Source organism: Barbatula barbatula, assembly GCF_947034865.1.
Source record: "Barbatula barbatula genome assembly, chromosome: 9".
NCBI classification, from domain to species: domain Eukaryota; kingdom Metazoa; phylum Chordata; class Actinopteri; order Cypriniformes; family Nemacheilidae; genus Barbatula; species Barbatula barbatula.
This window is the reverse complement of record NC_136772.1, coordinates 16436727-16462905: the sequence shown is the minus strand read 5'-3', so window position 1 is coordinate 16462905 and position 26179 is coordinate 16436727. Positions and strand designations below refer to the sequence as shown.

The 26179-nt window shown below is 41.1% G+C and overlaps 2 protein-coding genes across 2 annotated transcripts in view; both read right to left on the bottom strand.

Annotated features, from left to right (window-relative positions):
• The window catches only part of fam117bb (family with sequence similarity 117 member Bb), a 44576-nt gene extending 22053 nt beyond the window's left edge, over positions 1–22523 (bottom strand). The window contains exons 1-2 of the mRNA XM_079464442.1: positions 21597–22523; positions 11139–11308 (exon numbers count right to left, since the gene is read on the bottom strand). Of these exons, the coding sequence (XP_079320568.1) occupies positions 11139–11308; positions 21597–22245 (819 nt within the window). The 5' untranslated portion in view covers positions 22246–22523. The remainder of the gene's footprint in view (positions 1–11138; positions 11309–21596) is intronic.
• Positions 22524–22941: 418 nt separating this feature from the next.
• The window catches only part of bmpr2b (bone morphogenetic protein receptor, type II b (serine/threonine kinase)), a 71504-nt gene continuing 68266 nt past the window's right edge, over positions 22942–26179 (bottom strand). The window contains exon 13 of the mRNA XM_079464654.1: positions 22942–26126. Within this exon, the coding sequence (XP_079320780.1) occupies positions 25843–26126 (284 nt within the window). The 3' untranslated portion in view covers positions 22942–25842. The remainder of the gene's footprint in view (positions 26127–26179) is intronic.

Sequence of the window (26179 nt, the reverse complement as noted above, 5' to 3'; positions counted from 1 at the left end):
GTATTGTCATGAGGAAGATGAGAGACACCAGACCCAACAATGCAGATGACTTGGACATTATTAAAGCAACCTGGGTTTCCATTACACCTGAGCAGTGCCAGAGACTGATTGCCTCCATGCCACACTGCATTGATGCAGTAATTCATGCAAAAGGAGGCCCAACCGAGTATTTAGTGCATAGAAATGAACATACTTTTCAAAAGCCTGACATTTCTGTTTAAATATCCTTTTTTTATGGATCTTATGTAATATTCTAATTTTCTGAGACACTGAATTTAGTTGTCTTTATCTGTAAGCCATAATCATTAAAATTTCAAGAAATAAATGCTTGAAATATTTCACTCTATGTGTAACGAATCTATATAATATATTGGTTTTACTTTCTGAAATGAGTGACAAAAAAATATTGACCTTTTTCACGATATTCAAATTAATTGAGATGCACCTGTAGGTCTTCTGAAGCGAATCGGTGCATTTGTTTAAGAGAAATATCCACTTTTAACGATAATGTCTAACATTCGTTATCCCCCAATCACTCCCATTCTACCGCTTGGAAATAAAAGGATACGTATTATTATAACTCTGACAGCATTATTCTTTAAGAAGAAAGTCATATTCACTTAGGATGCCTTGAGGGTGAGTAAAACAAGGCAACATTTTTATCCAAGGCTGAAGTATCGCTTTAATTTGCATTCTGAAAACCGGGCATTAAAGTGCATGTACTCTTAACACACATACTGTTGTCTAAATACAATAAGTAATGTAAGCCAGCACAACACCATTAAACTTGGACCCACCTCGCGATAAAAGGTTCTGTCACAGTTCAACAATTCAGATCTACACGAAAGACATTCCAAAAGGCCTTTTTCACATGACGTCACGCATCTTGCATTCTGCCGCGAAGCAGTGTATCGTTACTACCACTAGCGCCTCAGAATGGAGTTTACCAAGTCCCTTGCACAGCTGCCACAAATACGACTAGATGACAAGTCACTATCGACAAGGACAAAAGCTAGATAACAAATACAAATTCTTAATTGAACAGTACTTGTTTGATTACCAATTTGCATTAGTGAAGGTTCTGGGATAAGTACTTGAATAAGTGTTCTGTCAGTCAATAACGTTACAAAATATTAACATGCCTGATACTTAACACTATAATAATAATCTTACCGATGTCTTGACCGTATTTTCAGTCACTGTTGTTAAATTCTAGTGCGACAGCAAAACAGAAGTTCTTCTTTTATTTGCAAAAAAAGGCTTAAGTCGAATGACGTCATTGTGAAAAGGGCCTATAGGTTCATTCCCATTTCCAGTCCAAAAAAATTAAACCATGATACATTTTGACTGATTTCAGTCTGTCCTGTGATGTCTCAGGCCAATGGCTTACTAAATTGCTTTGAGAAAGATAATACACAGTCCCTTTCTCTCTCATACTGACTCCAGCTCCTGTAAGCATGTGGGTCGTCTTTTAGCTGTGCCGCTCTGCAGCAGGCAGGCCTCAGTGACTGATTCTGTTGTATTGGGTGAGGGACCAGGCCGCCCAGCTCCCATCTCGCTCTCAGAGCTGCAGCCAACTGCCAGAATCACTTCCTCCTTCCCAGCAGTTTAAGATTTCCAGCAGAGCGGCCTGGCTGCACACAAACACTGCTCTGTTCAGCAGCTGTGGACACTGCACAGGGGGGCCTTCTGCTGTGTGCATCTGTCTGCTCAGGACTATACAAAGTGTGTGTGTGTGTGTGTGTTGGTGTGGTATTCTCCGTAGTTTGTGGATTCACTCGTATTTTCTGCACATCTCACCCTAAGACAAAGTTTTTGCACATAAGCCATTTAGAAAACATAAGCTCTCACTGCAGGCTACCATTACAATTAATGTACTCTAAATTTTTTGCCGCAAAAAATGTAACTAAACTATAGCTCTATATCTAGTAAAGGTACAGTTAAGACCTCCATAGATGGTAGCTATTACAAATAAGAATTAGCTCTCAGATATTTAAAAAAATAAGTGTTTTGTAATATGATTTGTAATGAAAACTTGGCTAACAAAATGTTTACACTGTACAGTATTTTTGTGAAAACAATGGTTACTAGGATAAAGTCTTGCAGAAGGAGCCATGAGTCTGGATTTCTGGATCAGGCTTCCTTGTGTGTGGGTTGAAGTTACAGTAGGGCCTATGCTCAAAGTAGATTAACAGAGAAACAAAAGGCTCTTTATAAAGACGGGGCACTGTGTTTGGACTTGCTTTGAAGCACAGGTCATGAGTGGAGGTCCTGGGTGTGTGATTAAACCCCAGTCAGGAAATGGAATCTCATGAGGAGTCACTAGTATTTGGCACTAGGTACTAGGCAGACAATGAGAAAACATACTAAGCACTGGTGGAAGACCTCAAGTGAAAAAAATAGACTGAAAATAACAGAACAAATTATGTCAGGCAATAAAAACAAACAAACATCAGCCATCTGAAGCACACTCGAATGTGGCACGGAAGTTTTTTTGTGAAAAATGCAGTATTTGCATTTCTTGCTCTACTCCCTTCCACTACAGGCTTATCCCAAATACCGAAATAATATATTTTAAAAAATTTGTCAGTGGATTTGTATACATACTGTTTAAGTCAATGGGGGCCAGTGTTGTTTGGTTATTTGCCTTCTTTAAAATATCTTCTTTTGTGTTTTGCTGAAGAAAGTAAGTCATGCAGGTTTGAAATGACCTACAGTAAAGGTAAGAAAATGATGAATTCATTCCAGATGATGCACGTCCTATGATCTGCATCCATTATTCATTATTTTAGCCTATTGGATGCCCTTTCTACTGAACATTTTACCTGTTTGACTACATTGTAGTGAGGTAGGGGGGACAAGAGCCGGGATTCGAGGCCGGAGGAGATTGGGAGCATAAGAGGACGAGCGACCGGACCGTCAGCGAGAGAGACCAGGCCTGCACTTTATGTTGTGATTTATTGTTTGTTTATTTATTTAAATAAAAGTATTTTATGTTCACTGGTTCCCGCCTCCCTCCTTCCCTTTTATGGATCTTTGTTACCTACACTAACTATTATTTTTTATTAATAAACGTTCAAAGGCAGGCATTTATGGGGAAGAGTGACACTAAATGTAGAAAAAGATCAGATTACCATTACATATAAAACATATTTAGCACAAATAAATAAACGGCATGCAAAAAGTGGTTTAATCATATTAGCAGCAGTTAAAATGTATCTGTATCTGCATTTTTTTATTATGGTGAGTAAGGCGGAACGAAAGCTGTGAGGCGGGGCCGGTGGCGTGAGTGATAGTTGGAATCAGCTGTACGCGCACCGGTCCCGCATATCTTACGGAGGAGATCGGGAGCTTAAAAGGACGACCGGCAGGACTGTTGATGAGAGGGGACCGTGCTCGCACATATGTTTAGTTTGTGTTTATGTTCTGTATGGCCGGCAATCATCCGTGAGGGCGCTGCCGGCATTTTACTTCCGTGTTTATTGTTTATTTGATTTAATTAAAGTTGTTCGCCGGTTCCCGCCTCCTTCCTTCCCTTCTATGGAACTTTGTTACAAATGTATTTAGCAGTTAACTTATTAGGCTAAAGCAAACTGTCCTTCCAGACTTACCTAGGCTATGTTTCTAGGATGTTTAAAGCTGAAGTAAGGGATAAAGATGAAATAATGTCTTTATTAGTAGACATAAAAACAGACAGTTATTGGTTAGTATGTTTTGAGTTGTTTTTTTAAAGTATGATCAAAATTATATATGGGACATGCAAAATCAGAGTTGGAAAAATCTTTTATGCCTGGGAACAGCAGCCGCCCCCCCCATCGGAGTGTAATTGAGCATGCGCAGCAAATGAGTCAACGGATCGAGCACCTTGTAAGGGAGCACCTCGTGGAGGCCCAGCAATGGTTGTATGACCGGCCCGCCCAACCCCGGGAATTTCAGGCCGGGTCCTGACCCTGACCCCCACAGCCACCTCCAAGTTCCTGGCTTCCTAGATAGGGCCGTGCACCGTCCTGGAAAAGGTGGGGCCGGTCACCTACAGAGTCAGTCAGCCGGGACGACGGAAGGCAGAACAGCTCTATCATATAAACTTGTTTAAGAAGTGGGTGGCCCCGTCCCAGGAGATGGCCGAATCTGAGCCACCAGTCGTGGCCATTGGAGAGCAGGCCGATTTGACCGCCCTGGTTCGTCAGTTCTCCGACGTCTTCCAGGAACGGCCCAGGCAGACTCGGATAATCCAGCATGAGATCTGAACATCGCCAGGAGTGATCGTTCGGCAACGTCCCAACTGGGTCCCAAAAGCTTGTAGGCTGGCTATCGAAGAGGAGGTTGCACGGATGAAAGAACTGGAAGTCATTGAACCATTGCGTTATTCGTTTGGGTTGCACGGGGCACCGGCGACGCTCCACCGCTTGATGGACATGCTGCTGCGGCCCCACCAGCCCTACGCAGCCACCAACATCGATGACATCGTCGTCCACTTGAAGAGCTGGGAGGACCACCTAACCAGGCTGTGGAACACCCTGTTAGATCTCAGAAGGAGGGGCTGACCACGAACCCAGGGAAGTGCCGCATGGGCCTAGCAGAGGCACAATATCTGGGGTTCTGGGTCGGCCGGGGAGTCATCCAACCCCAACTCCAGAAGGTAGAGACATTTCAAAAGGCCTCCCGACCCACCACCAAGACCCAGGTACGTGCCTTTCTTGGGTTAGCAGGGTACTACAGATGCTTCATACTTGCATTCTCTTCTCTAGCCAGCCCTCTGAACCCTCCGGGGGTACAAACTGTGAACAAACTTTGTCTGTGTTACTTTCTGCCTGCCACAATATATATATATGATATTTTATGCCATTTCAAAGAAATTCCACATGTAAATCAATAACATGTTCTTTGTAAAAGGCTTAAAAGTAATCATACCGATTTCAAAGTTAAGGATTCATTAGTTTACATATATAAATTGAACCAAACGCTATCAAAACTAATTTTATGTAAACTATAATTTAATATAAAATATCTATAATATATTTTATTCGGTAATGACACACACATAATCAGTAGCGATGGTAATGTTTTGGTTGTGATCACAATATTTAATTTGAACAGCTGAATTAGACTTTAATATTAACATTTTATGTTAATACAAATAACTAACTATGTTGAACATATGCAGCCAGCACGCTCACATTCCTTTTCTCACTACCGAAACAAATTTTGTCACAAACAAAACAATGATACCCAGTGATACGTTTTGGTCATGACGATTTTTGAAGTGGCTATTTTTGTAGAGACATTTTTTAAATACTTTTGAGCCTAGTTTAACTATGCAAATCAGTACATGTACTCAGACTCGAGGCATCCTCATTGAATATTGTTTTCTTCTTGAAGAAAAATGCAGTCTGAGTTATAATACCACATATAATTTTACTGTGTGGTATGTGGTAGAATGGGAGTGAATGGGTGTCGACTTTGACGCTGCAAAAAGTCCATCCATAGATCAAAGAACTGCTCAAAACAGCTCTGTGGTCTTAAAGGTGTTCTGTAGCGAATCGATGCATTTGTTTGTTTTAGTGCAGTGTGTTTTAGGTTTAATTTTGGCGTGTTGTGTTATATTTTATTATATATTTTTGTGTGTCCAAAGTGACTACTGTCTTTCTCTCATGCTATGTATGATAATTATGACGCTTAATTTTAGTCATTTTGAGTCATGATTAGGGTCGGATTATGTTTTAATTTATCTTCTTTATTTATGTGATATTAAATTATGATAATCAAATTATAAATCTTAGTTTAAATAACATAAAACGCATAGAATTAAAGGTGGAGTGGTTGATTTGGAAATGTGCCAACTTTAGCCTGCTAGCACTGATATAGAGGGTATGGACGTGTCGTCACTTTACCACGTGAACTCCACATGAGCACCCTCAGCAAAATGATTGCTTACAATATCAGGAATTCCACCCAACATTTCAGTGTCCCGGAACACCTGATTCCTTTGTAAGTCGCAGTGAAGCAGTAAGCGCAAGAGATCGTAACCGTCAAGTCCAGCTGCTTGTAATGTCAGGAAAAAAATGGTGGTTTAGTCCCGCATTCTTTGTTTCTCCTATTCCTCTTAGCCATTTCGCTGCATGTTTTACCACTCATGGGAACATGTCCTGGCTCACAAGGGGGGCATATCCCAGCGTCTTCACGTGGAAAAGGGACGTCTATATCCTCTATTACTGTATAATGCCACCCTCAATGCAGTTAGTCGTCCAAGGCCACGCCTCCTCCAATCTCACAACGAATTACAAACTAAATCTACTCAATTCTTCCCGAAGCATGTACATGCTTGTACCTGTCCAAAAGAAAGAGAACAAATATGGTATTGTCTTTCAGACTCTTTGCCTGCTGGAGCTGTCTCCATCATGTAAAAGCTGAACCGATGTTAATTTTTAACATTAATCTTTTAACATTCATGTTTTTTTCGTCACAGCTCTTTCAAAAACAGACTTTCGTTTTGTAGATTTACTTATTGTCGGTTCCACAGGAAAGTTTGGTTGTTGCTGATTGTCCACCATTCTCCCTACATGACACAGCAGACGTGAGCAGGCTGATGACGTATGATGTATGAGTGAACAGGGTGCGCAGTGGTATGCAAAATACGTCGGCTGAAAATGTACACCTGACCAGTCACAGCGTTCGGGCAGAATGTTTTGATTGGTCCTACCTTTGATTATTTTGGTCCTACACCTTTCACAGACGATATATAATTATTAAATTATTATTTGTCCACTTTACCTATTCATTGCTATCAGGATGTGAAGAGATTTCCAACCAGCATAACAGAAAAAAATTCTGGACAGGATCACCTATAATGCCTTCAATTAAAAAAATAAACTGAACTGCTGTAGTTAAAAAAATGACAGATTAAAACATTTTAGTAGAATGAACTTTAAAACTAGTTGAGCAAACATACTTTTTAATGTTTGCGTCAAGTATGGGCCAACTAAAAAACAATTCAAGTAACACTTTGGAGACAGAAATTGAGTGAACGTAACATTTCTGTGGAACTAGTTACTAAATAATAATTAGTAGAAACAGCTTGATAATTTTTTATGTGTACCCTTTTATACAGTTTTTTTCCACCTTTCTTTTTGCGAAGATAACTCTGAGTCTTCACCTATACTGCTGAATGAGTTTAGAGAACAAGTTTGGATCTTCCAACAGGACAATGGCCTAAAAAAGAAAGATCAAAACATAACGGGTCACTGAACACAAGACAAAGCATCTACCATGGCCATCCCAGTTCTCAGACTTGAACCCTATAGAACACCAGTGGGGAGAACTGAAAAGGAGAAGCAATAACATGGAGCTGGAAATCTGAAGGGTCTGGGGTGATTTCTGTACGAAGGAATTGTCTCTGATATCTTGTCATGGGGCACTTGTTAAGAGTTAATTCTTGTTTTCCACAGGTTTTTGGTGTTATGAATAGAAATATCCCAGACGACAGCACAGATGTATCCAAAGGAAGAGCAAAACAACAATTTATCTGTTGGGAAACAATGGCCTTAAAATGAAACTGATGCGTCATGGATCTCTTGTGGCACATGCATTCCACACTCATTAATAGAAAACTCCAAAAGTGTGGGTGGTTGTCATGATGAGCATTGAGAAGCCCATGCAAGTAACTAAGTTTTCTAAAAACATGAGCCGTGCTTGGCTCTGGAAAACCCAGTTGTTTTCTGGGTGGTTGCTTAGGGTGGCTACACAGTTGCTATGGCATTAAAGTCATGGCATTTGAGATGAAAAGTGTCCTTAATACACAATAAAGTCATCATAAGAACGTATTAAGAGGAGCCATTCGTTTTGCTTTAACACTATAAACAATAAAATATATACTTGTTCATACAAAATGACATTAATTGGTTCAAATTAATTCAGTCCAAGTTTGGTCTGGTGTATTCAGAGTTTCTCTGAAAGTCTCTTTACTTAGCACTTAAAGCTTCTCTGAACAAATCTAAACGCATTTAAAACTGTTCCACACAATTCTGCAGATTTTTCCTATATTTTAGCATAGAATTAACAAAAATGTCTTCAGATTCCATATGTCCCTGGTATTGAGTAATGTCATATACCTATCAAATGAAAATTAAACTGCACATTTAAATTTCTGTGAGTTGAGCCTATTTATTATCAAAGTATTTGTCAGCAGTGATGGAAATAACGTTGTTATAAATAAACAGCTTTACTTACACCGTTCCTTTTTTAGTTAATAATCAAACGAATCACTGTTTCCCACGTTACAGTTACTGACAATAAAATGCAGCATTGCTATAATTAAGCTCACTGAAGCAGTTTTCATCCGAAAAGCTCTCTCTCATCCAAAGGACCTGCAAAGTTTTTTTCTTTGTTGTGTGTGTTGGGGGTGGGACACATAGAAAATCGCAATTAAGATTATTTTTCTAAATCGTTCAGCCCTAGCTCTCTGGACGTGTTTAAGATTTACATTTCAAACCCAGCTGTGGCCTAGTGGTTAGAGCGTTGGGCTTGTGATCAGAAGTTTTTCAGTTCAAATCTCAGTGTCAGCACTCACCCTTGAGCAAGGCACCTTACCCCTGATTGCTCTGCAGTAATGTTCCACTGTGAAAAAACTACTTGTAAGTCGCTTTGGATAAAAGCGTCTGCCAAATGAATAAATGTAAATGTTATGTTACCTTCGCTTGAGGTAGGATAGATGCAGTTGGCTTGCCGCTATGTTTAATTTCCTTTATTTCCTGCCGTTGACGGTCCATGCGCATGGATATCACACATACGTCGAGCAACCTTTGGCCACTTGATGACTTATTCAGGGATGGAAAATGACAAACAGCAGCAGTAGCCTCTAATTCTCCATTAATCACTTAATTAGATAAAACAACGCAAGTATCGATAACAGTATCGTTTGTCCTGAAGCTTAACGATACTCTGGTGCCGACCCAATTATGGGCCGGTCCAAAAAACTACCGGTTCTCGGTCCCTCGCCCCCTTTCCAAACTGAATGCACCACAACAAACAACTGAGTAACGGTTTCTGTAGCTCAATATGTATTAGCAAGACAAAGGATATAGGTTTGATACCCAGTGGAAACCCGTTGAATGCTCTGCAAGTTGCTTTGGATAGAAGCAAATATAATATGGGAGAGTATGTTCTCTCTTCAACATAACTGATGAGGAACAGTAAGTTGCCAAGCTCTACCACAAACATTTTGATGCTGCACTACCTCACAAATGCAGCATATTTCTCAAATATCCAGAAGGCCATTCATTTATCTTAAATGTGGATGTTTTAAAGTCTTGCTTCTCCAGAGCGACTGTGAGTAAGGCATAGCATGCATGTCTGATAAGGTTACTGTATTATTGTAAGCATGATGCGCCGTGGCTCATGTAGATCTCTTCTCAATTTCCTCCTGTGACTTTCTCAGGGTGTCTGTCAAAGCATGAAACATAACCTACAGCTCTGGATCTAGCAGCTATAATATACGTAGCCCATGCATGTACAGAACTGCTTCAAAACGTGACGCAGGACATCTCGTTTCATTGCATTGGCCATAAATATGTTACAGCTGGTGTATACAGATTCACACAGAGCGTATTCATTCATATTCAGGTAGTGTATGTGTGCTTACATGCAAAGCTTCATATTTCTCTACTGCATGGAGCAGACAGGGAGAGGAGCAAAGGCTTCATTCTGTGTTGTTGTTTGGTCACTAGGTGTGAGCTCAGCTCCCTGGCAACTGACACCAGTGTACTGATCCAAGATCTGGTTATTTTGGCATGGCGGTTCAGGAAAAAAGAGTGAGCTCTACAAATGTCGCCCAAATTCCACATTCAGCCCCAACTCGCCAAGTTCCCTTTGCACTTATTGTGAGACTGCTGACAGAAGGAACTGGGTGGAGGGTATGTGATCTCCCGAGGAAAAAACACAAACGGTCAGGGCTTCAGGCTTTGATGACAGACCTGATGACCCTACAGAACAACAGGCCCTGTAAGCTGTGATGCTTTAATGATGGCAATACTGGAATTAAGCAATATAAATGTCTCATGCAATATCTTGAAAAGGAAATTATGTCATATGCACGTGAAACTCAAAATATAAATCATTTGTCAAAATTAGGGCCATACATGCAAGCTTAAAGCAAAACTTTTTGAAGCTTTTTATGGGACTTTCAAGACCAAATCTTTCATTTTTGTGGAATATCTATTACCTTAATGTTTGCATGTGAAGTAGCCCTGTTAAAAATCGTTTTTAGAAATGCTGGAAAATCGAGGCAGCTCTGAGAAAGGCATGCTTGATGGTGGACAATCTGCCTTCACCAAAAATATGCCGCAGTTTCCTCTCATCGCTCAACAAACCAGGGAGAGGCTTCCTCCTTTTCTCTCTCTCTCCAGACCGGAGTTATTTATCTGGCTAACTGCTCTTTGATCCCTGTTCTCTATATTTTCATGCATAATAAATCTGTGTAAATCCATGTTTCATATCAGACCATTCTTATTTTTATAGTAAAAAACAACATTAAAATCTCACAGTAATAATAGATGTAAATAGCTTTTCTCAAACTAAGCATGTGCAAGTGAAAGCACATTTGGGTGGTGTAGGCTCTTTTTATGTTGCAGAGTGGGCTTTAGCTTTTGTATAAACTTTAGCTTTTGAGAAGAATTTAAGAAGATTTGGCAAAAGAAATGACACTAAGCAAAGACAGTCCAAAAACAAGATCAAATCTAAATTAATACCATAAATTTGTGTATGTTTTCTGTATAATTTCAATAATACTTAGCTTATATTATACTGTGTACTATTCAATTAGATAAACCAGCCCTAAATAAACAAAGACAAAAAAAACAAACTGTGGATGGTCGACTGCTCTTCATAGGTGACGAGAATACACTTAAGACATGTTTTTAGTGGTTTTCTGGGTTTGTGTTTGCCCAAAGCAAATGTTTCTCCAGTGATTCATCCTGGTGGTTTGCAAAACACGTGTCTATGCAAGTAGGTATTTAAAAGTTTGTGACCGAGGGGGTGGAGTGGAGGTATTCTTAATAACTGGCTGATCAATAGAAGGTGTGTGTGATGTTGTCTAACATGCAATCTGGGTAATAAATTATCTTGTGTAAGAGAGGATGGCTCACCTGGGTGGATTTGTCCCTCATGCAGGGGGCACAAGGGGAGTGGCTGGCATCCCGGGGCCAGTGTCCAGACAGGTAGGGGGCCGAGAGGGCATCCAAAGAGGAGGTACGACGGATGCTACCGTTGCTGTTGGTGGTACACAAAGACCCTGCCACAGGAAATCTAGGCTTGTCTGCAAGACAGCCAGAAAAGCAGAGAAGATATAGAGGGGAAGGAAGGATGGGGGGACCAGGGGCCGGTCGAAGGTGACAAATGAGACGTGGAGAGGAGAAAGAACAGATGGGAGCAGAACAGAGGAAGGAAAAAAAATGTTAGCGAGTGCGTCTCATGAACTTGCAAACACAATAAGCAATCTGGCAAGTGCACACTATGACTGAACGTCCCCACACTAGTTACAGCATCTCACTAGTGCTCCCACTCAACAAAGAATTTTCTAAAAATGTTTTGCTAACCTTCCCATTAAGTAATGAACTTTTAAGCAATGTGAGAGTGACGTTTTTATAATGTGTAACATTTTAAAAACATTAAGCAATGACATAATGTTTATAAAATGCTCTTTTGATGTTAACACAAAGTTTTTATATTGAACTTAGAAGTTTTAGAAAATGTTAGCCGAAGTTTTAAAATGTTGGAATGGAATGTGCAAGCTAGACTAAATATCGGCTGCTATGATAATGATGAATGCTTACACCCAGCAGATTTGGACAGAATTAGTCTGGTGTCCAGTAGCATTTTCAATAAAACTAAAGCTGATTAACAGCTCGCTGAATGGCTGTGAAAGACTGGCATTAAGGAAGCTGCCTGCGTGTCTTGACCTACATTCGGTGCGGCTCTGTGAGTAATTGCCCCCCTTTACTAACCCTTTATCTCTTGTCTGCGCTGGGTTGCACACAATCGATGGCTTTTTCTCTCACTCATCCTCTATCCATCTGTCTGACCCTTTTAAAGTCTATTCTTTCTTGTTAATACACACCATTGAATACAACGTGCAGGCAGACGTACAGTAAGAAAGTGTGGGCTGATGTTTTGTACTCTTCTGAAGAGATGAGGGAGTTTACACAGGATGCGAGAGGAGATACCCTGTTCTATTCAAAAACCTTTTACCACTGAAATGACACAAAGTTATGTGTTTGTGCTCAAGTTTATCCTCTCCTGATTTTAAATGGAACTTCTCAGAAAGGGAATTGTTAAATTTGTTTGCATCTGATAGTCAAATGGAAATCTCAACACACACTTCATCACGAAAACAACTACTTCACAATGTTGTGTAAATCTTTCATTATTTGAAAAAACTTAAATGTTTCTTAGAAAAAAAGCAGAAGAGAGTTCTTGCAAATTTGAATTCATTTGGACTATGCTTTAAACATGCACAGAGCATTTATAAAGGAGGAACCAGTAAGGATTTTTAGGGGAAGTCATGCGGGTGAGATAAAAGTCCTTTCATGTGTGTTGCAACTCAAGGCCTGAAATACAGGCTGCTCTGTGCAATGTGAATGCTAATGCAACTCAAAATTACACAAAGTTCTAACAGGTTAATAATACCTGTTAACCTGTTAAGTTTGCATCTTAACAGACTACACGAAACACAATGCCAAAATATAGAGCACATTCAGAACAACAAATCAGGTTCAGGTCCAGTTTGTTATGGTCAACTTCCTCATAATTGTAATAGATGTGAAAAGGCCTTTATTGTTGGTTTCTCCTACCACCACAGTTCACCACATTGTGCAACAGGAAAACGCAACCACTTATGTCAAGTTTATATACAACACAAAAAAGCTAAATAATCAATGTACTCGCAAAGAACTGGTAAATCATTAGTCAATTGGCGTAGCTTATATCTTGCCTGTATCTTATGTCTTGCTATTAACTATGTAATGTTCCACAACTAAATGCATGATAAGGCTTTGTGTGCCAGTTTGGGCATTTAATTACGTTCACATACAGTACAAGCATGCATACAATCTCTGATTGGCTCATACAAGAGATGCTATGATGCACTTCTGAGCATTGAAATCTCTTTTCATTCCTGAATTCCAGGTTATCTTATTGTGTCTATCCTCCATCTCACTCAGCAGATCCTGCAAACTCGCTGATAACATTCGAGGGCTGATTTACGAGAAGTACATCCTTGGGAAATCTATGCTCTTGATATTTGTCTTCTCGAAGCAGTGAATGTACAGTATCTAGACCAAAACAACAACTGCGTTAATGCAATTCATCAACATCGTGATGAATTATTGAATTCTAAGATGAACAGATAAATCTTATAATCTCAATTTGCAGAAACACATGTGAATGTTGACTTGTGACCTATTTAACACACCTTTCAAGCTTTAATGCACCAAAATGCTTGCCTTCCACCAAGATATCTCTAGACAAATTTTTTCCTACTGGTCGCACTGGTGTGACCTACTTTCTCAGTTTGTCACACCAATTTAGAATTTGGTTACACCATTTTTTACAGTAATCATAATGACCTTGAATAATGACCTAAGTCATGGCTCGACATTAACACTTGTCTGGGACAAGTGAATGTTTTGTACGGCAAGTGAGAGATAATTTAACTTGCCCGTCCCGACAAGTAACTTGAAAAAAATTAAAACAGTCTGACATATGTACAATAATAAGAATATGTGCATTAGATAGAGCTGCAGGTTTGTGTGAAGTGTATTTGTCGTGGTTGTGCTTGTTTGTGTGTGACAATAATCAATACCCATGTAACTAGATGCGGAGTCGGAAAACTGTTTTTTTTAAATGTCATCAGGCTGTTCTGCGTGTCAGAGTGAATTATGTGCATAGTTTAACATACACAAGTGATGGTCGAGGATTTGTCTGCGTCTGCACTGTATGAGGATATGAACACATGAACTTCATCTTCAGAGTTGCTCTGAGAGTTTATTTTAACAGCGTTTAACTGTTTGAGTGAAGCTATTGGCAAACACTCAAAAACCCAAAGACTCATCAAAACAAAAGTCCAGTTAAATTGAATACTCAGATATTGTAGAGTACTATAGTATTTGCTATTGAAAATTGTAGTGCCCTTGTAGTAAATTGATTAACACTGTATACTATAGTAAACTTCAAAAACACTATAGTATCTAAGAATTTTACTGCAGTTTACTATAGTAATAAATACTATATTATAAAACGTTCAGTTCTGGTCCTTGATTCTGATTGGCTGAGCAGAGTTTTAAGCAGCTATACAATACCCCGATTTATAATGGCTGACTGCATTACACAGCCTAAATATCTACTTTATTGTATGATGCATATGGAATAACCATTTAATAAAACTAATAAGCCCCGCAAAGCAGTAGGTCACAGTGCATTTTATAACGGCTAAGGGCGTTGTGGCACGACGCGAAGCAATCCATTGGCCCTAAATTATATATCTGTATGTAACATTAATGTCTTTTGACAGTTACCTGCCTATTCATGATGAACTGCACATGCATCTATTTTTAAATGATGACAACAGACGATTTATACTTGTGCCAAATAAATCCAAAATAAATGCAAAGAAACTTTGTAGGGATGCATGATAAATTGGAAATTTTTTATGTTATCGTATCGGCCAATAATACAATTTAGGCCGATATATTATAGTAGGTCAATTATTAATCATTTGCTCTGGTTAAACTTCTTCAGCTGGACGCTGCTCACAGTTAAATTACAGTACAGAATCTTTCCGTAGTGATCATTCACTTACTGCTATTAGCAAAACATTGTTGATGTAGGAACAGTAGGATGTTCAAGTCTTGAAACCTGTTAGACTTTTAGACTATTGTGAACACCTTTCTGGGTTACTCTGGAAGAACATATTTAATTTGTTTATTAAATAAACATTATACCAAACAAGTTTAAAAGTCCTTGTTATAACAAGGACCGTGACGTCGCCCAGTATGGCGCAACCGGGGCACCACCCTGGAGCCAGGCCCGGGGTCGGTGCTCGTATGCGAGCGCCTGGTGGCCGGGCCTTTCCCCACGGGGTCCGGCCGGGCTCAGCCCGAAGGAGCAACGTGGGGCCGCCTTCCCGTGGGCTCACCACGTGCGGGAGGGACCATAGGGGGTCGGTGCGTAGTGGATCGGGCGGCAGTCGGAGGAGAGTGCCTCGACAGCCCGATCCCTGGACACGGAAGCTAGCTCTAGGGAAGTGGAACGTCACCTCGCTGGCGGGGAAGGAGCCTGAGATGGTGCGTGAGGTTGAGAGGTTCCGACTAGAGATAGTCGGGATCACCTCTACGCATGGCTTGGGCTCTGGAACCACACTCCTCGAGAGAGGATGGACACTTCGTCACTCTGGAGTTGCCCATGGGGAGAGGCGGCGGGCTGGTGTGGGTCTGCTTTTAGCCCCCCAGCTCTCCCGCCATGTGTTGGAGTTTACCCCGGTGAACGAGAGGGTCGTTTCCCTGCGCCTACGGGTCGGGGTTAGGTCTCTCACTGTTGTTTGTGCCTACGGGCCGAATGGCAGTGCAGAGTACCCGACCTTCTTGGAGTCTCTGGGAGGGGTGCTGGAAAGTACTCCGACTGGGGACTCCGTCGTCCTACTGGGGGACTTCAACGCCCATGTCGGCAACGACAGTGACAGCTGGAGGGGCGTGATTGGGAGGAACGGCCCCCCTGATCTGAACCCGAGCGGTGTTCAGTTATTGGACTTCTGTGCTAGTCACAGTTTGTCTATAACGAACACCATGTTCAAGCATAAGGGTGTCCATCAGTGCACGTGGCACCAGGACACCCTAGGCCGCAGGTCGATGATCGACTTTGTGGTCGTTTCATCCGACCTGCGACCATATGTTTTGGACACTCGGGTTAAGAGAGGGGCGGAGCTGTCAACTGATCACCACCTGGTGGTGAGTTGGATCCGATGGCAGGAGAGGAAGCTGGACAGACACGGCAGACCCAAACGTACTGTGAGGGTCTGCTGGGAACACCTGGCCGAGTCTCCTGTCAGAGAGATCTTTAACTCCCACCTCCGGCAGAGCTTCAACCAGATCCCGAGGGAGGCTGGAGACATTGAGTCCGAGAGGACCATGTTCTCCGCCTCCATTGTCGAAGCGGCCACTCGGAGCTGTGGCTGTAAAGTCTCCGGTGCCTGTTGAGGCGGGAATCCCCGAACCTGGTGGTGGACACCGGAAGTAAGGGAAACCGTCAAGCTGAAGAAGGAGTCTTATCGGGCCTGGTTGGCTTATGGGACTCCTGAGGCAGCTGACAGGTACCGGCAGGCCAAGCGGACTGCTGCCCGGGTGGTTGTGGAGGCAAAGACTCGGGCCTGGGAGGAGTTTGGTGAGGCCATGGAGAAGGACTATCGACTGGCCTCGAAGAGATTCTGGCAAACCGTCCGGCGCCTCAGGAGAGGGAAACAGTCCCCTACCAATGCTGTTTACAGTGGAGGTGGGAGGCTGTTGACCTCAACTGGGGATGTCGTCGGACGGTGGAAGGAGTACTTCGAGGATCTCCTCAATCCCACCGTCACGTCCTCCATTGAGGAAGCAGAAGCTGAGGGCTCAGAGGTGGACTCGTCCATCACCCAAGCCGAAGTCACTGAGGTAGTCAAGAAACTCCTCAGTGGCAAGGCACCGGGGGTGGATGAGATTCGCCCTGAGTACCTCAAGTCTCTGGATGTTGTGGGGCTGTCATGGCTGACACGCCTCTGCAGCATCGCGTGGCGGTCGGGGACAGTGCCTCTGGGATGGCAGCCCGGGGTGGTGGTCCCTCTTTTTAAGAGGGGGGACTGGAGGGTGTGTTCCAACTACAGGGGATCACACTTCTCAGCCTTCCCGGGAAAGTCTATGCCAGGGTACTGGAGAGGAGAATACGGCCGATAGTAGAACCTCGGATTCAGGAGGAACAGTGTGGTTTTCGTCCAGGCCGTGGAACGCTGGACCAGCTCTACACCCTCTACAGGGTGCTGGAGGGTTCATGGGAGTTTGCTCAACCAATCCACATGTGTTTTGTGGATTTGGAGAAGGCATTCGACTGTGTCCCTCGACTGTGGCATCCTGTGGAGGGTGCTTCAGGAGTATGGGGTCTGGGTCCTTTGCTAAGGGCTGTCAGGTCCCTGTACGGCCGAAGCAGGAGATTGGTTCGCATTGCCGGCAGTAAGTCGGACTTGTTCCCAGTGCATGTCGGACTCCGGCAGGGCTGCCCTTTGTCACCGGTTCTGTTCGTAATTTTTATGGACAGAATTTCTAGGCGCAGCCAGGGGCCGGAGGGTGTCAGGTTTGGGGACGACACTGCTATTATTTGCGGATGATGTTGTCGTGTTGGCTCGGAGTAGAGCCTCTGCTCCTCCACATCGAGAGGGGTCAGCTGAGGTGGCTTGGGCATCTGTTACGGATGCCTGCTGGACGCCTTCCCCGGAAGGTGATCTGGGCCCGTCCGACCTGGAGGAGACCCCGGGGAAGACCTAGGACACGCTGGTGGGACTATGTCTCCCGGCTGGCCTGGGAACGCCTCGGTGTCCCCCCGGAAGAGCTGGAGGAAGTGTCTAGGGTGAGGGATGTCTGGGCATCTCTGCTTAGACTGCTGCCCCCGCGACCCGGCCCCGGATAAGCGGTAGAAAATGGATGGATGAATGGAAGTTTAAAAGTTAAAGAATCTTTCACTAGTGTAAAGTAGGCTTGGTACATGATTTTCAGGTGAAAAATAGAATGTTCAGTCTCAGAATATGTTATATTAATATTTCAATACTGTATATCGGTCAATATATCGGCTATCGGCTTTCAATGTTAAAAACGAATAGTTTATCGTTATCGGCCAAAATTTATATCAGTGCATCCCTATTTGTAAAAGAGCATATGTCGCAATAAATGTTGCAAAAACACATAAAAATTTAAATTTAGAGATAATGTATAAAAAACTATTTTCGTGTGATATTTAAAAAAAAATTATTTTATGAGCATGTTTACATTCTATATAGGTGGATAAAATGTTTAATATGTCTCATTCTTTGCCAGTTACACACCTTTTGTAAAAATGGTGCAAATGTTATTTGGTATTACACAAAATCAACATATATACACCAAGTAGATTTAAAAATATCGGATACATGCTTTTAAAACCAGTTTTTTTAAAGATTTTTAAATTTTCTCATCTTGCCAACCCTGTTTTGTCACTGACCTATGATAATGCTTTATGTTTGTAAAATCAAATTATATTAAAATATATTTAAAAACTGAAACCTTTCACAAAAGGTTATTTGGGCCAAAAATGGTCTTCAGTTTATAAAAGGGTAGAAAGAGATGGTTCTTTAAAGAACCTTTGACAAAAGAGTTATTTGTGGAACCAAAAATGGCGAAGAACCTTTAAAGCAACTTTATTTTTAAGACTGTAACCAAGAACACATACATTTCTAGAAAAAAAAACACTCACACACTTGGATACTGTAAAAAGGCTTTCTCTCTTTGAGTTTGGTAAAAATATCCATCCTTTCTGTCTCTCCTTCTCAGTGCTTTCATGAGATCTTAGGCAAGTCTGATGATCTGGAAAATTACTGGACATACCAGAGCGGAGTGTTTTCAGTGGGATACAGTGAAAAAGGGGAGCCATGGCTCAGGACACTGAAACCAGTAATCACAAGAGCATTCCAACAGCCATGTGAAACGTGGAGCCAAGGTCAAGTTTCCCTTGTTTCAACTGATCATGTCATTCTGGACTAAAAAAACAACATTGTCACAGAAACATAAAGACATACTGTACGGATGACTTGATTAGTCTGAGGTGAAGGTGCAATTGCCAACCCCCTCTTGCAACATCGTGTAGCTGGATGGTGGGTTAATTTACGTAGAGCCAGACCCGTCAATCAAGAAAACTGTCAAACTGTCAAAGAAAATCTTTATCCTGAATTTTCTGTGGCGCCATTTACCAGATTGCAACAAGAGGAGCAACGATTTATTGCCCTATCAACTTCATTTTTATGGACCTATTTCGTTTTTCATATCCACTGGTTACAACTGAAACACGAATTCTGAAATCACAATAACACAAAATATAGGCTAATGCGTAAAATGAAATGAAAATAACTGGAGCAGCGAGCCGCACTGGTTACCAGGCCACTGAGATTTGTTTCTGTAACTAACCTCCAATGGTCAAGGCTGGTGAGGTCGGCTGCAGACATACGTATGTCGAAGACGTTCACATTCGGGTCAAGTCAGGTTCGAAAAAGATTACGCTGGGTCTGACTTGGGTTTAACTTTATTGGGTCTCAGTCTGGTCTTTCTTTTAAAAAAATATTTATGCCCAATGGGTTACATTTAAGTTTGTTTTTAACTGAAGAAGGGAAATATGGAAAGTATGAGATAATTTTCCTGTTTGGGTGAACGATTCCTTTCAATTCTGCATATCTAAGCCTACCAATACTTAACCTTCCTGTAAAGGAAAGAGCAAGTGTATTTGAAATCACATAAACCCTGGTTTGGCGCAAAGTGGATTTCTTCATAAATATGTGGTACCTGTCACAAAGCCAATTCAAACAGTTACAGTAAACTGCAGCTCAACACTCTTGAAAAAAGCTTGAAACCGATCACAAAATAAACCTCTGGGTGTCAAAAGGCCAAGCCAGGCAGCAACCATCGACCAAACATTTGCCTTCTTACCAGTCAGCACCAAGAGAAAAGCCTCTGGAGCAGCCACCTCAAACCACAGCACCAAGACCAGCATTCTCTCCCACAAACAATTTTAGGAATGAGACATCTGAAATACTGTGCATCAAACCACATACAATGAGATCGTTTCTGTCATGTTTTTTTATCGTGCATTCCAATTAATATGGAAGCCATAAAACTAAAAAATACAGTTTACTACAACATAAAAACATGTTAACATAATAAAAAACATGATTTTTGAACTATTTTAAAAACAGAGTTCTAATTTTGGAACTAAACTCTTCATGTGTGCTTATGTGTGAACAAAACATGGTATTATAACGTTTACATAATACCCACAATTTCCTAGACTACAGCTCTGTACATTCTGGGCATGCTCTCAACAAATGTCATGAGGGTTTTGAAGAAATTTCCATGCATGCCGGGCAGAGGAGTCATGCCGATTCAAACAGAGGGGGCATGTGCCCCCTCAGACTTTTGAATAGTCAGTTTTGCACGCAACCCATGTCCCCTTTTGTAGATTTTCCCCGTTTTGATCACTTACAGAAGCTTAACATTTATCAATCCAACAGAAGCAACAGCACTGGCTAATGATGTAATCAGCATCTGCCCTCAGTCGGGAGCTTGGCTAACGGAAACACCTGCGTCCCCGAAACAAGACTTTCAGACTAATTCTATGCTATTATGCCCCGTCATTTAGGCAAAGCATTTGTCACCGACTTTCATTTAGACCCTAAGACTAAACAGGGGTGAGAGAACTGGACCCATGAACTGGGTTTTTGACTTAAGTGGCCCAGACCGATCCCAGTATGTCACAAACTACTGTGAGAACAGACTGCTTTCAAATGGTTCTTGCGATAAGTTGGTTTAGTCTGCGCAGTCAAACACACTTCTTGGCAATTTGCATACAGTTAGCATCGTTTCACGTGAATATCTTTTATGTTACAGTTCATTTTCAGGGTGCAACAACTTACAAAGAATGAGAAAAAAGTTTCCTCTAAATAAACCATCAATAATATCTCAAATAATTTTATATATATTTGGAAATAAATAGAGTGGTATATTAGTTAAAATAATATATTCAATATTTTAAATAATACATAATGAATTTACACTTTTCAAATATTTAGATGCACTTAAATTAATGTATGATGTAATATATTGCATTATATATTTTCCTTTCATAATGGAAGGAATTTCGTAATGGAAAAAAATTACTGGGAAGAAGATCAATCAGATTTTAAATGTAATTTCTTGCAATGATTTGTGGGATGTTTTGAATACGCTTAAGAAATATTCGCTATAATATTGCTTTAAATGTATGTATTTGTACATAGGACATGTTTCTGTGTGTTGTGCACACTGTGCCCCCTTAAAAAAATGGGTGCATGACACCCCTGATGCCGGGCACCCGTTGGCAGCTTTTCATTCAAAATCTTGTCCGAATCATAAACTAAAGAATGTTTTAAAAACACAAGCACTATTTATACTAGTCTACAGCTAATGTCAAGCATCTCAACGGAAGTCTTAAAACTTTTGAGGTCTCTAAGATCATGAGTAACGAACGTAATGCTCCTTTATGATTGACGTTTGAAATTCGGGAAACTGTAATCTGACGAGTTTCAATTGCATCTCGAGAAACAAAGACAGAGCATGACTTTATTGCCAAGGTGAACAATCCTGTCAGGAGGAGTGCTCCTGAAATTACACCTCAAACCGCATGGACCAATGTGTGTTTACGAGTCACCACAGTAACAGTAATAAAACAAACATTCGGCACTAAGTCTGCCTTTTAATAAACGACGCATTATTTATTAAAATGAATGATTCAATTGACAAACTGTGGATTACCTCTGTAGACAGGTGAGCCGGGGCTTTGGGACTCAGGAGGGAGTATGTCATGCTCAGGGGTCTGCTGGGATTTAACCCTATGGCCACAAGACCACGAGGAGGAAGAAGACGGAGAGGCTGATAACTGAGGGGTAAGGGATGAACTGTCCGAGCTGACCTGGCAGGGTGAGCAGCATTGGGTGACGTGCACACCCGTGTAGGGCACGGGTACCTGCGCGTGGGCTCTCGGGGTTGTCGCGTGAACAGAGATAACGGGGCTAGTTCTTGATGACGAATGTGAGGATGAACCCACTGTGGATGTGATGCACTGTGGACACATCGCAGAAGAAGTGAACGTGACAGGAGAAATGTTTGAGGCAGTGGTGGAAGAAAGAGATCGCGTGGGGCTCCGGCTGTGGGTTCCGGGTGGATCACATCCGCTGCTGAGGCATTTACCGTTACCGGTGGAGAGGATCGTCCGTGTCTGTAGAGGGTGCTGTGTCTGCGATTTCAGCTGGAATGGAACCGTGGCTTTCATGGGAAGCAGGCGACCCAGTAAACCCACTCCGGTGGCGCAGATCCCCGCAGTTCCGGTAGGGCTTCCCGTGTTCACTCCGGTACCGCTAACGTTAGACGTCGGAGAACCGTTTCTGCGAGCTCTCTGAGACATGTTCGGGGGTATATGATTAAAAAAGTCAACATAAGCACTTAAAGCAAACGATGAAGCCTATCTAAGCTGGTCCTCGGTTTCTCTATATTATGGCTGTTTGTTTCGTTTTTTCTTGCGCAGCCGGTCGTAACTGCCGCAGCTGAACCGTTTCACAAGCTGAAGTAAACTGAGGAGATTCAGAGCCACGCACCGTCAATTCGACCCAGCGCTCTGCCTCCTCACCTCTGATTGGCTGTTCGCTCTTCCTTTACAACTTCTGATTGGCTAGAAAGTGGATCCCTTAATTTTGTTAAATTAAACGTATAATGATTTAGTTTAATTATGCATATGTTCTAAGAATGAGACATTTGAGTTTGAGATGCAATTTAATATTAAATGAGATACATTATTTTTTTGTAGATATTATAATGGATCCGTTCTTTGTATTCTAAACAATGCTATGTAACGCGACCATATTGTTTATATGTGTTTACAGCTGATTTAATACTGGATGATCATTACATATATGCAGACTGCCAGATCAACTTTTATCTGTATGACTTGCAGATAAATGGAAATTCTCTTTGTTGTGACGGACACGTGGTTTGGTATTGTGGTTGCCTTTGACACCCTCATGTGGCCAGTCAATAAATTGAACATTTCGTTTTTTACATTTTGTACCAGGCATATGGAAAGAAAAGACGACTAAACCTCATATACAGGTTTTAATTAATATAATCTTTAATCAACTGAGTAATGCAGGGTTGTACAGCAAGCTATATTTTCTAAATGGTATCTTAAAACATTTTCCGTATAGACTAAAAGCACAAGGTATAATTTGTTCTTGTTCTCGAAGTGCTTATTTTACAAGCTGCAATAAAAAAAAACATGTCAGTGGCTTTTTTTAAACAACCATCTTTGCAGGGCTGAATGAACCGTCAGCAAGAATGTGAACTTGTAAATAAAAAAAGCAGCACATACACATACCCACGATTAATTCTTTATCTCACACCTCAAAAGTTACTTTATATAAGGGGCCATTAATTTTGACGTCAGTAAATTTTTACTCTTTATGCAAAGCTGTATGTGTATTATGGTTACAGCTGGGTATACTCCTGCAACTTGACTCAATTTAAAAATACAAACTTGTCAAGGCCTCAAGACAAAAAAAACGAAACAATTCAAGACTTGGGGGTTATATCTGCACACATTTGTGAGCAGTACAGTAAATGGTTTCGATAGTGAACCGTGTGCTGTAAAACTGGACAAGGTCTCTTGTGTAGCAAATAACACTTAATTGTGTCCTCCAGACAGCATCCAGCTTTAACACTGGTCTAAATCCTTCCTTTTTGATAAATCTTTCCATTAAAATTAGCATTGGAGATGTACTTTATATCATGTTTTTTCTCATTATCTACTGTAGGGTTTATGAACAGCATGCAAATTGAACTGTAGCTGAGAACAGTCTGACATTGCTGTGTTTATCTTTAGATAAGTAATTTAGTGTTGTTCATGGTCCCAAAGCAACAGATGAAAAGTCTGTTTACGTGCATGCATGTGCACTACAGACACTGTATATTTACACCACAGAGGTTAACCTATATTACATACATATACAAAAGTCACACTGTAGCGTTGAACCGCTGAACTACTCTACACCCTTATTTGCTGACAAAAAAGTCACTAGACCAGGGAAAAAACAGATGACTTCAGAAAGTCCCCTTTGTGAAGTGTACGAAGTCCAAAGATAATGCTGGCTTGTTCCGAATCACGGTTAATCCCCAGTCTCATTATTGAACTCACGCACAGCATATGCAGGCTAAGCATTCTTTAATTCAACACGCGCGCTATCTTAGATGTTTCTTATATTTTCCAGGGATTTGCCATATGAGGGAATTTTCTTCATCATTATGTAATTATTTGAATGGCTCGTCTCCATAGTTTTCCACAACACACGATAACATGCAGCAATAGTGGGGTACATTATGAGGCTGGCACAAAAATTGACTGCTCTCCGACTGCAAAATCCCTTTACAGGCTAGATTATAAAAAATGATGATGCGGCACTTAAAATGGCCTGTATTTTTGGTTGACAAATAACTTGGAACAGTTGTTTTTGAAGTGCATCCAAATTTTCAAAAGAAGGGTAAAATCCTGTGAGACAAACAGCCTCTAAGCTGCAACACAAAGCTGGTATTCAATGAAAGTATCATTCAAATCTGATAATTTTACATGATTATACAAATTTTACTGATTTGATTTCATGAGAATAATAAAACTTAACAAAGGGTTGAAGATTGGCCCTGGGCACTACATAAATTAAAGGTTTACAAACAAATAAAAGGATGAAATAATAATAGTAGAAACAGCTATTATGATTTTTTATGTTACACTATTAAGTCTGAGCTTATCTTTAAAAGGTTAAAACCAAACTGAAGAAGCTGTAGTCTGTACATACAGTACAGTATATACTGTTTATGCATGGGTTTTCTCAATTACTGTTAGTATTGAAACACAGAGTCTCCGGACAGCTGTGGGAAGTGGAAAATCTCACTTGTCTGACGCCACATTAGCTTTACTTGCCGACACAACAGCGATCTGAGAAGCTCCATTAGGCAGAAGTCTCTTCATACATTAAACACAGACCCATACATAAACATTCAGATACACTCTCTCTATAATTCACAGAGGTAACTGCACTGAGCATGATCAGAGAGAAGATTCAGTCTCTTCAGAAAACTTGATTTCCAGCAAATAGTCCAGATTGTTGCATGACTTGTAGTGTTACAGTAAACCCACTCTCATTTTAGTTTTGGAGAAGTTGTCAATTATCACGAATAATGTTTTAACGGTCTTGCCTTTTCAAGACTGATGGGTTTGTCGAAAAGGATTGTCATTTGTAGAACGTTTCTCAAACGTAGTCAGATTGGACACAGGATTGGTGCTTAGCTTGAAATATCCAAACACTAAACAAATGCAGCAAAAATACCTAGCAAATTGGAGCACCTCAAAGCTAAAGTCTATTGCACATTTTAAAATATTATACATAAAAGGGCTACACAGATACGCACAACAAATACATAACATATGAATGTACCGTGGGGTAAAAGGTATTAAAGATCCAGTCAACCCTGTCTCAGAGACCACTGCCTTTTTCCCCCCGATATTTTCTTAAAAGGACTTGATTTCGATTTTGTCCGCTATGATTGTTAATCATCACATTGTAATTTTTCATTTTTGAGACCAGCCTCTAAACGTGGTCGGAGGAACTGTGATTAAGATTACATTCAGAAAGTGCAACAAATGAAAGAAAGTATCAAACAACCATAAAAACAATCATACTTGATTGAAGAAGTAACACAAAAACAATGGAAGCATTTTATGCCAGGGTTGCTGCATAGCTGGGTTCAGTTTAAAGCGATTTCTTCAAAACAACTTGGAGAAATTTGACAATATCACATCGTTAAGTGCTTGCCAAAATTAAGTCCCTTCAACAGTCCGCTTTCCAAAAACATTCTGCGTATTTCTTTCCATCATTTACTGGGTCAGGAGCACAAAAGCACAGATAAACCCTCCAGTTTCTCAAGTCCGGGCTCATCTTCAATTACAGATGTGAGTTCACAGGCAGGTCATATCTGGCGGGTCAGAGGTTCGAGTGGAGGTAGCCGTTCCTCCGCTGACCAGGAACACAGCGATGCTGGATTTTGATTGGCCGGAACTTGTGTGATTTCCTCTGGCTGCTGTCTGCTGACTGTGCCCGTTGTTGTTTACCTCTCCATCCAGCGTTTCCGTGGAGATGACCCACGTGGAAGGACGCCACCTTTTTAAAGAATAAGGTGTCTTGACACGCTTTTTGATTTTTTCTGCCGATCCAGCTTTTCCCTCTTGTGACACGGCCTCATCTGAAAGAGAGAAGAATCTTAGAAATCATACAAATCCATTTTAAAAATTCTTG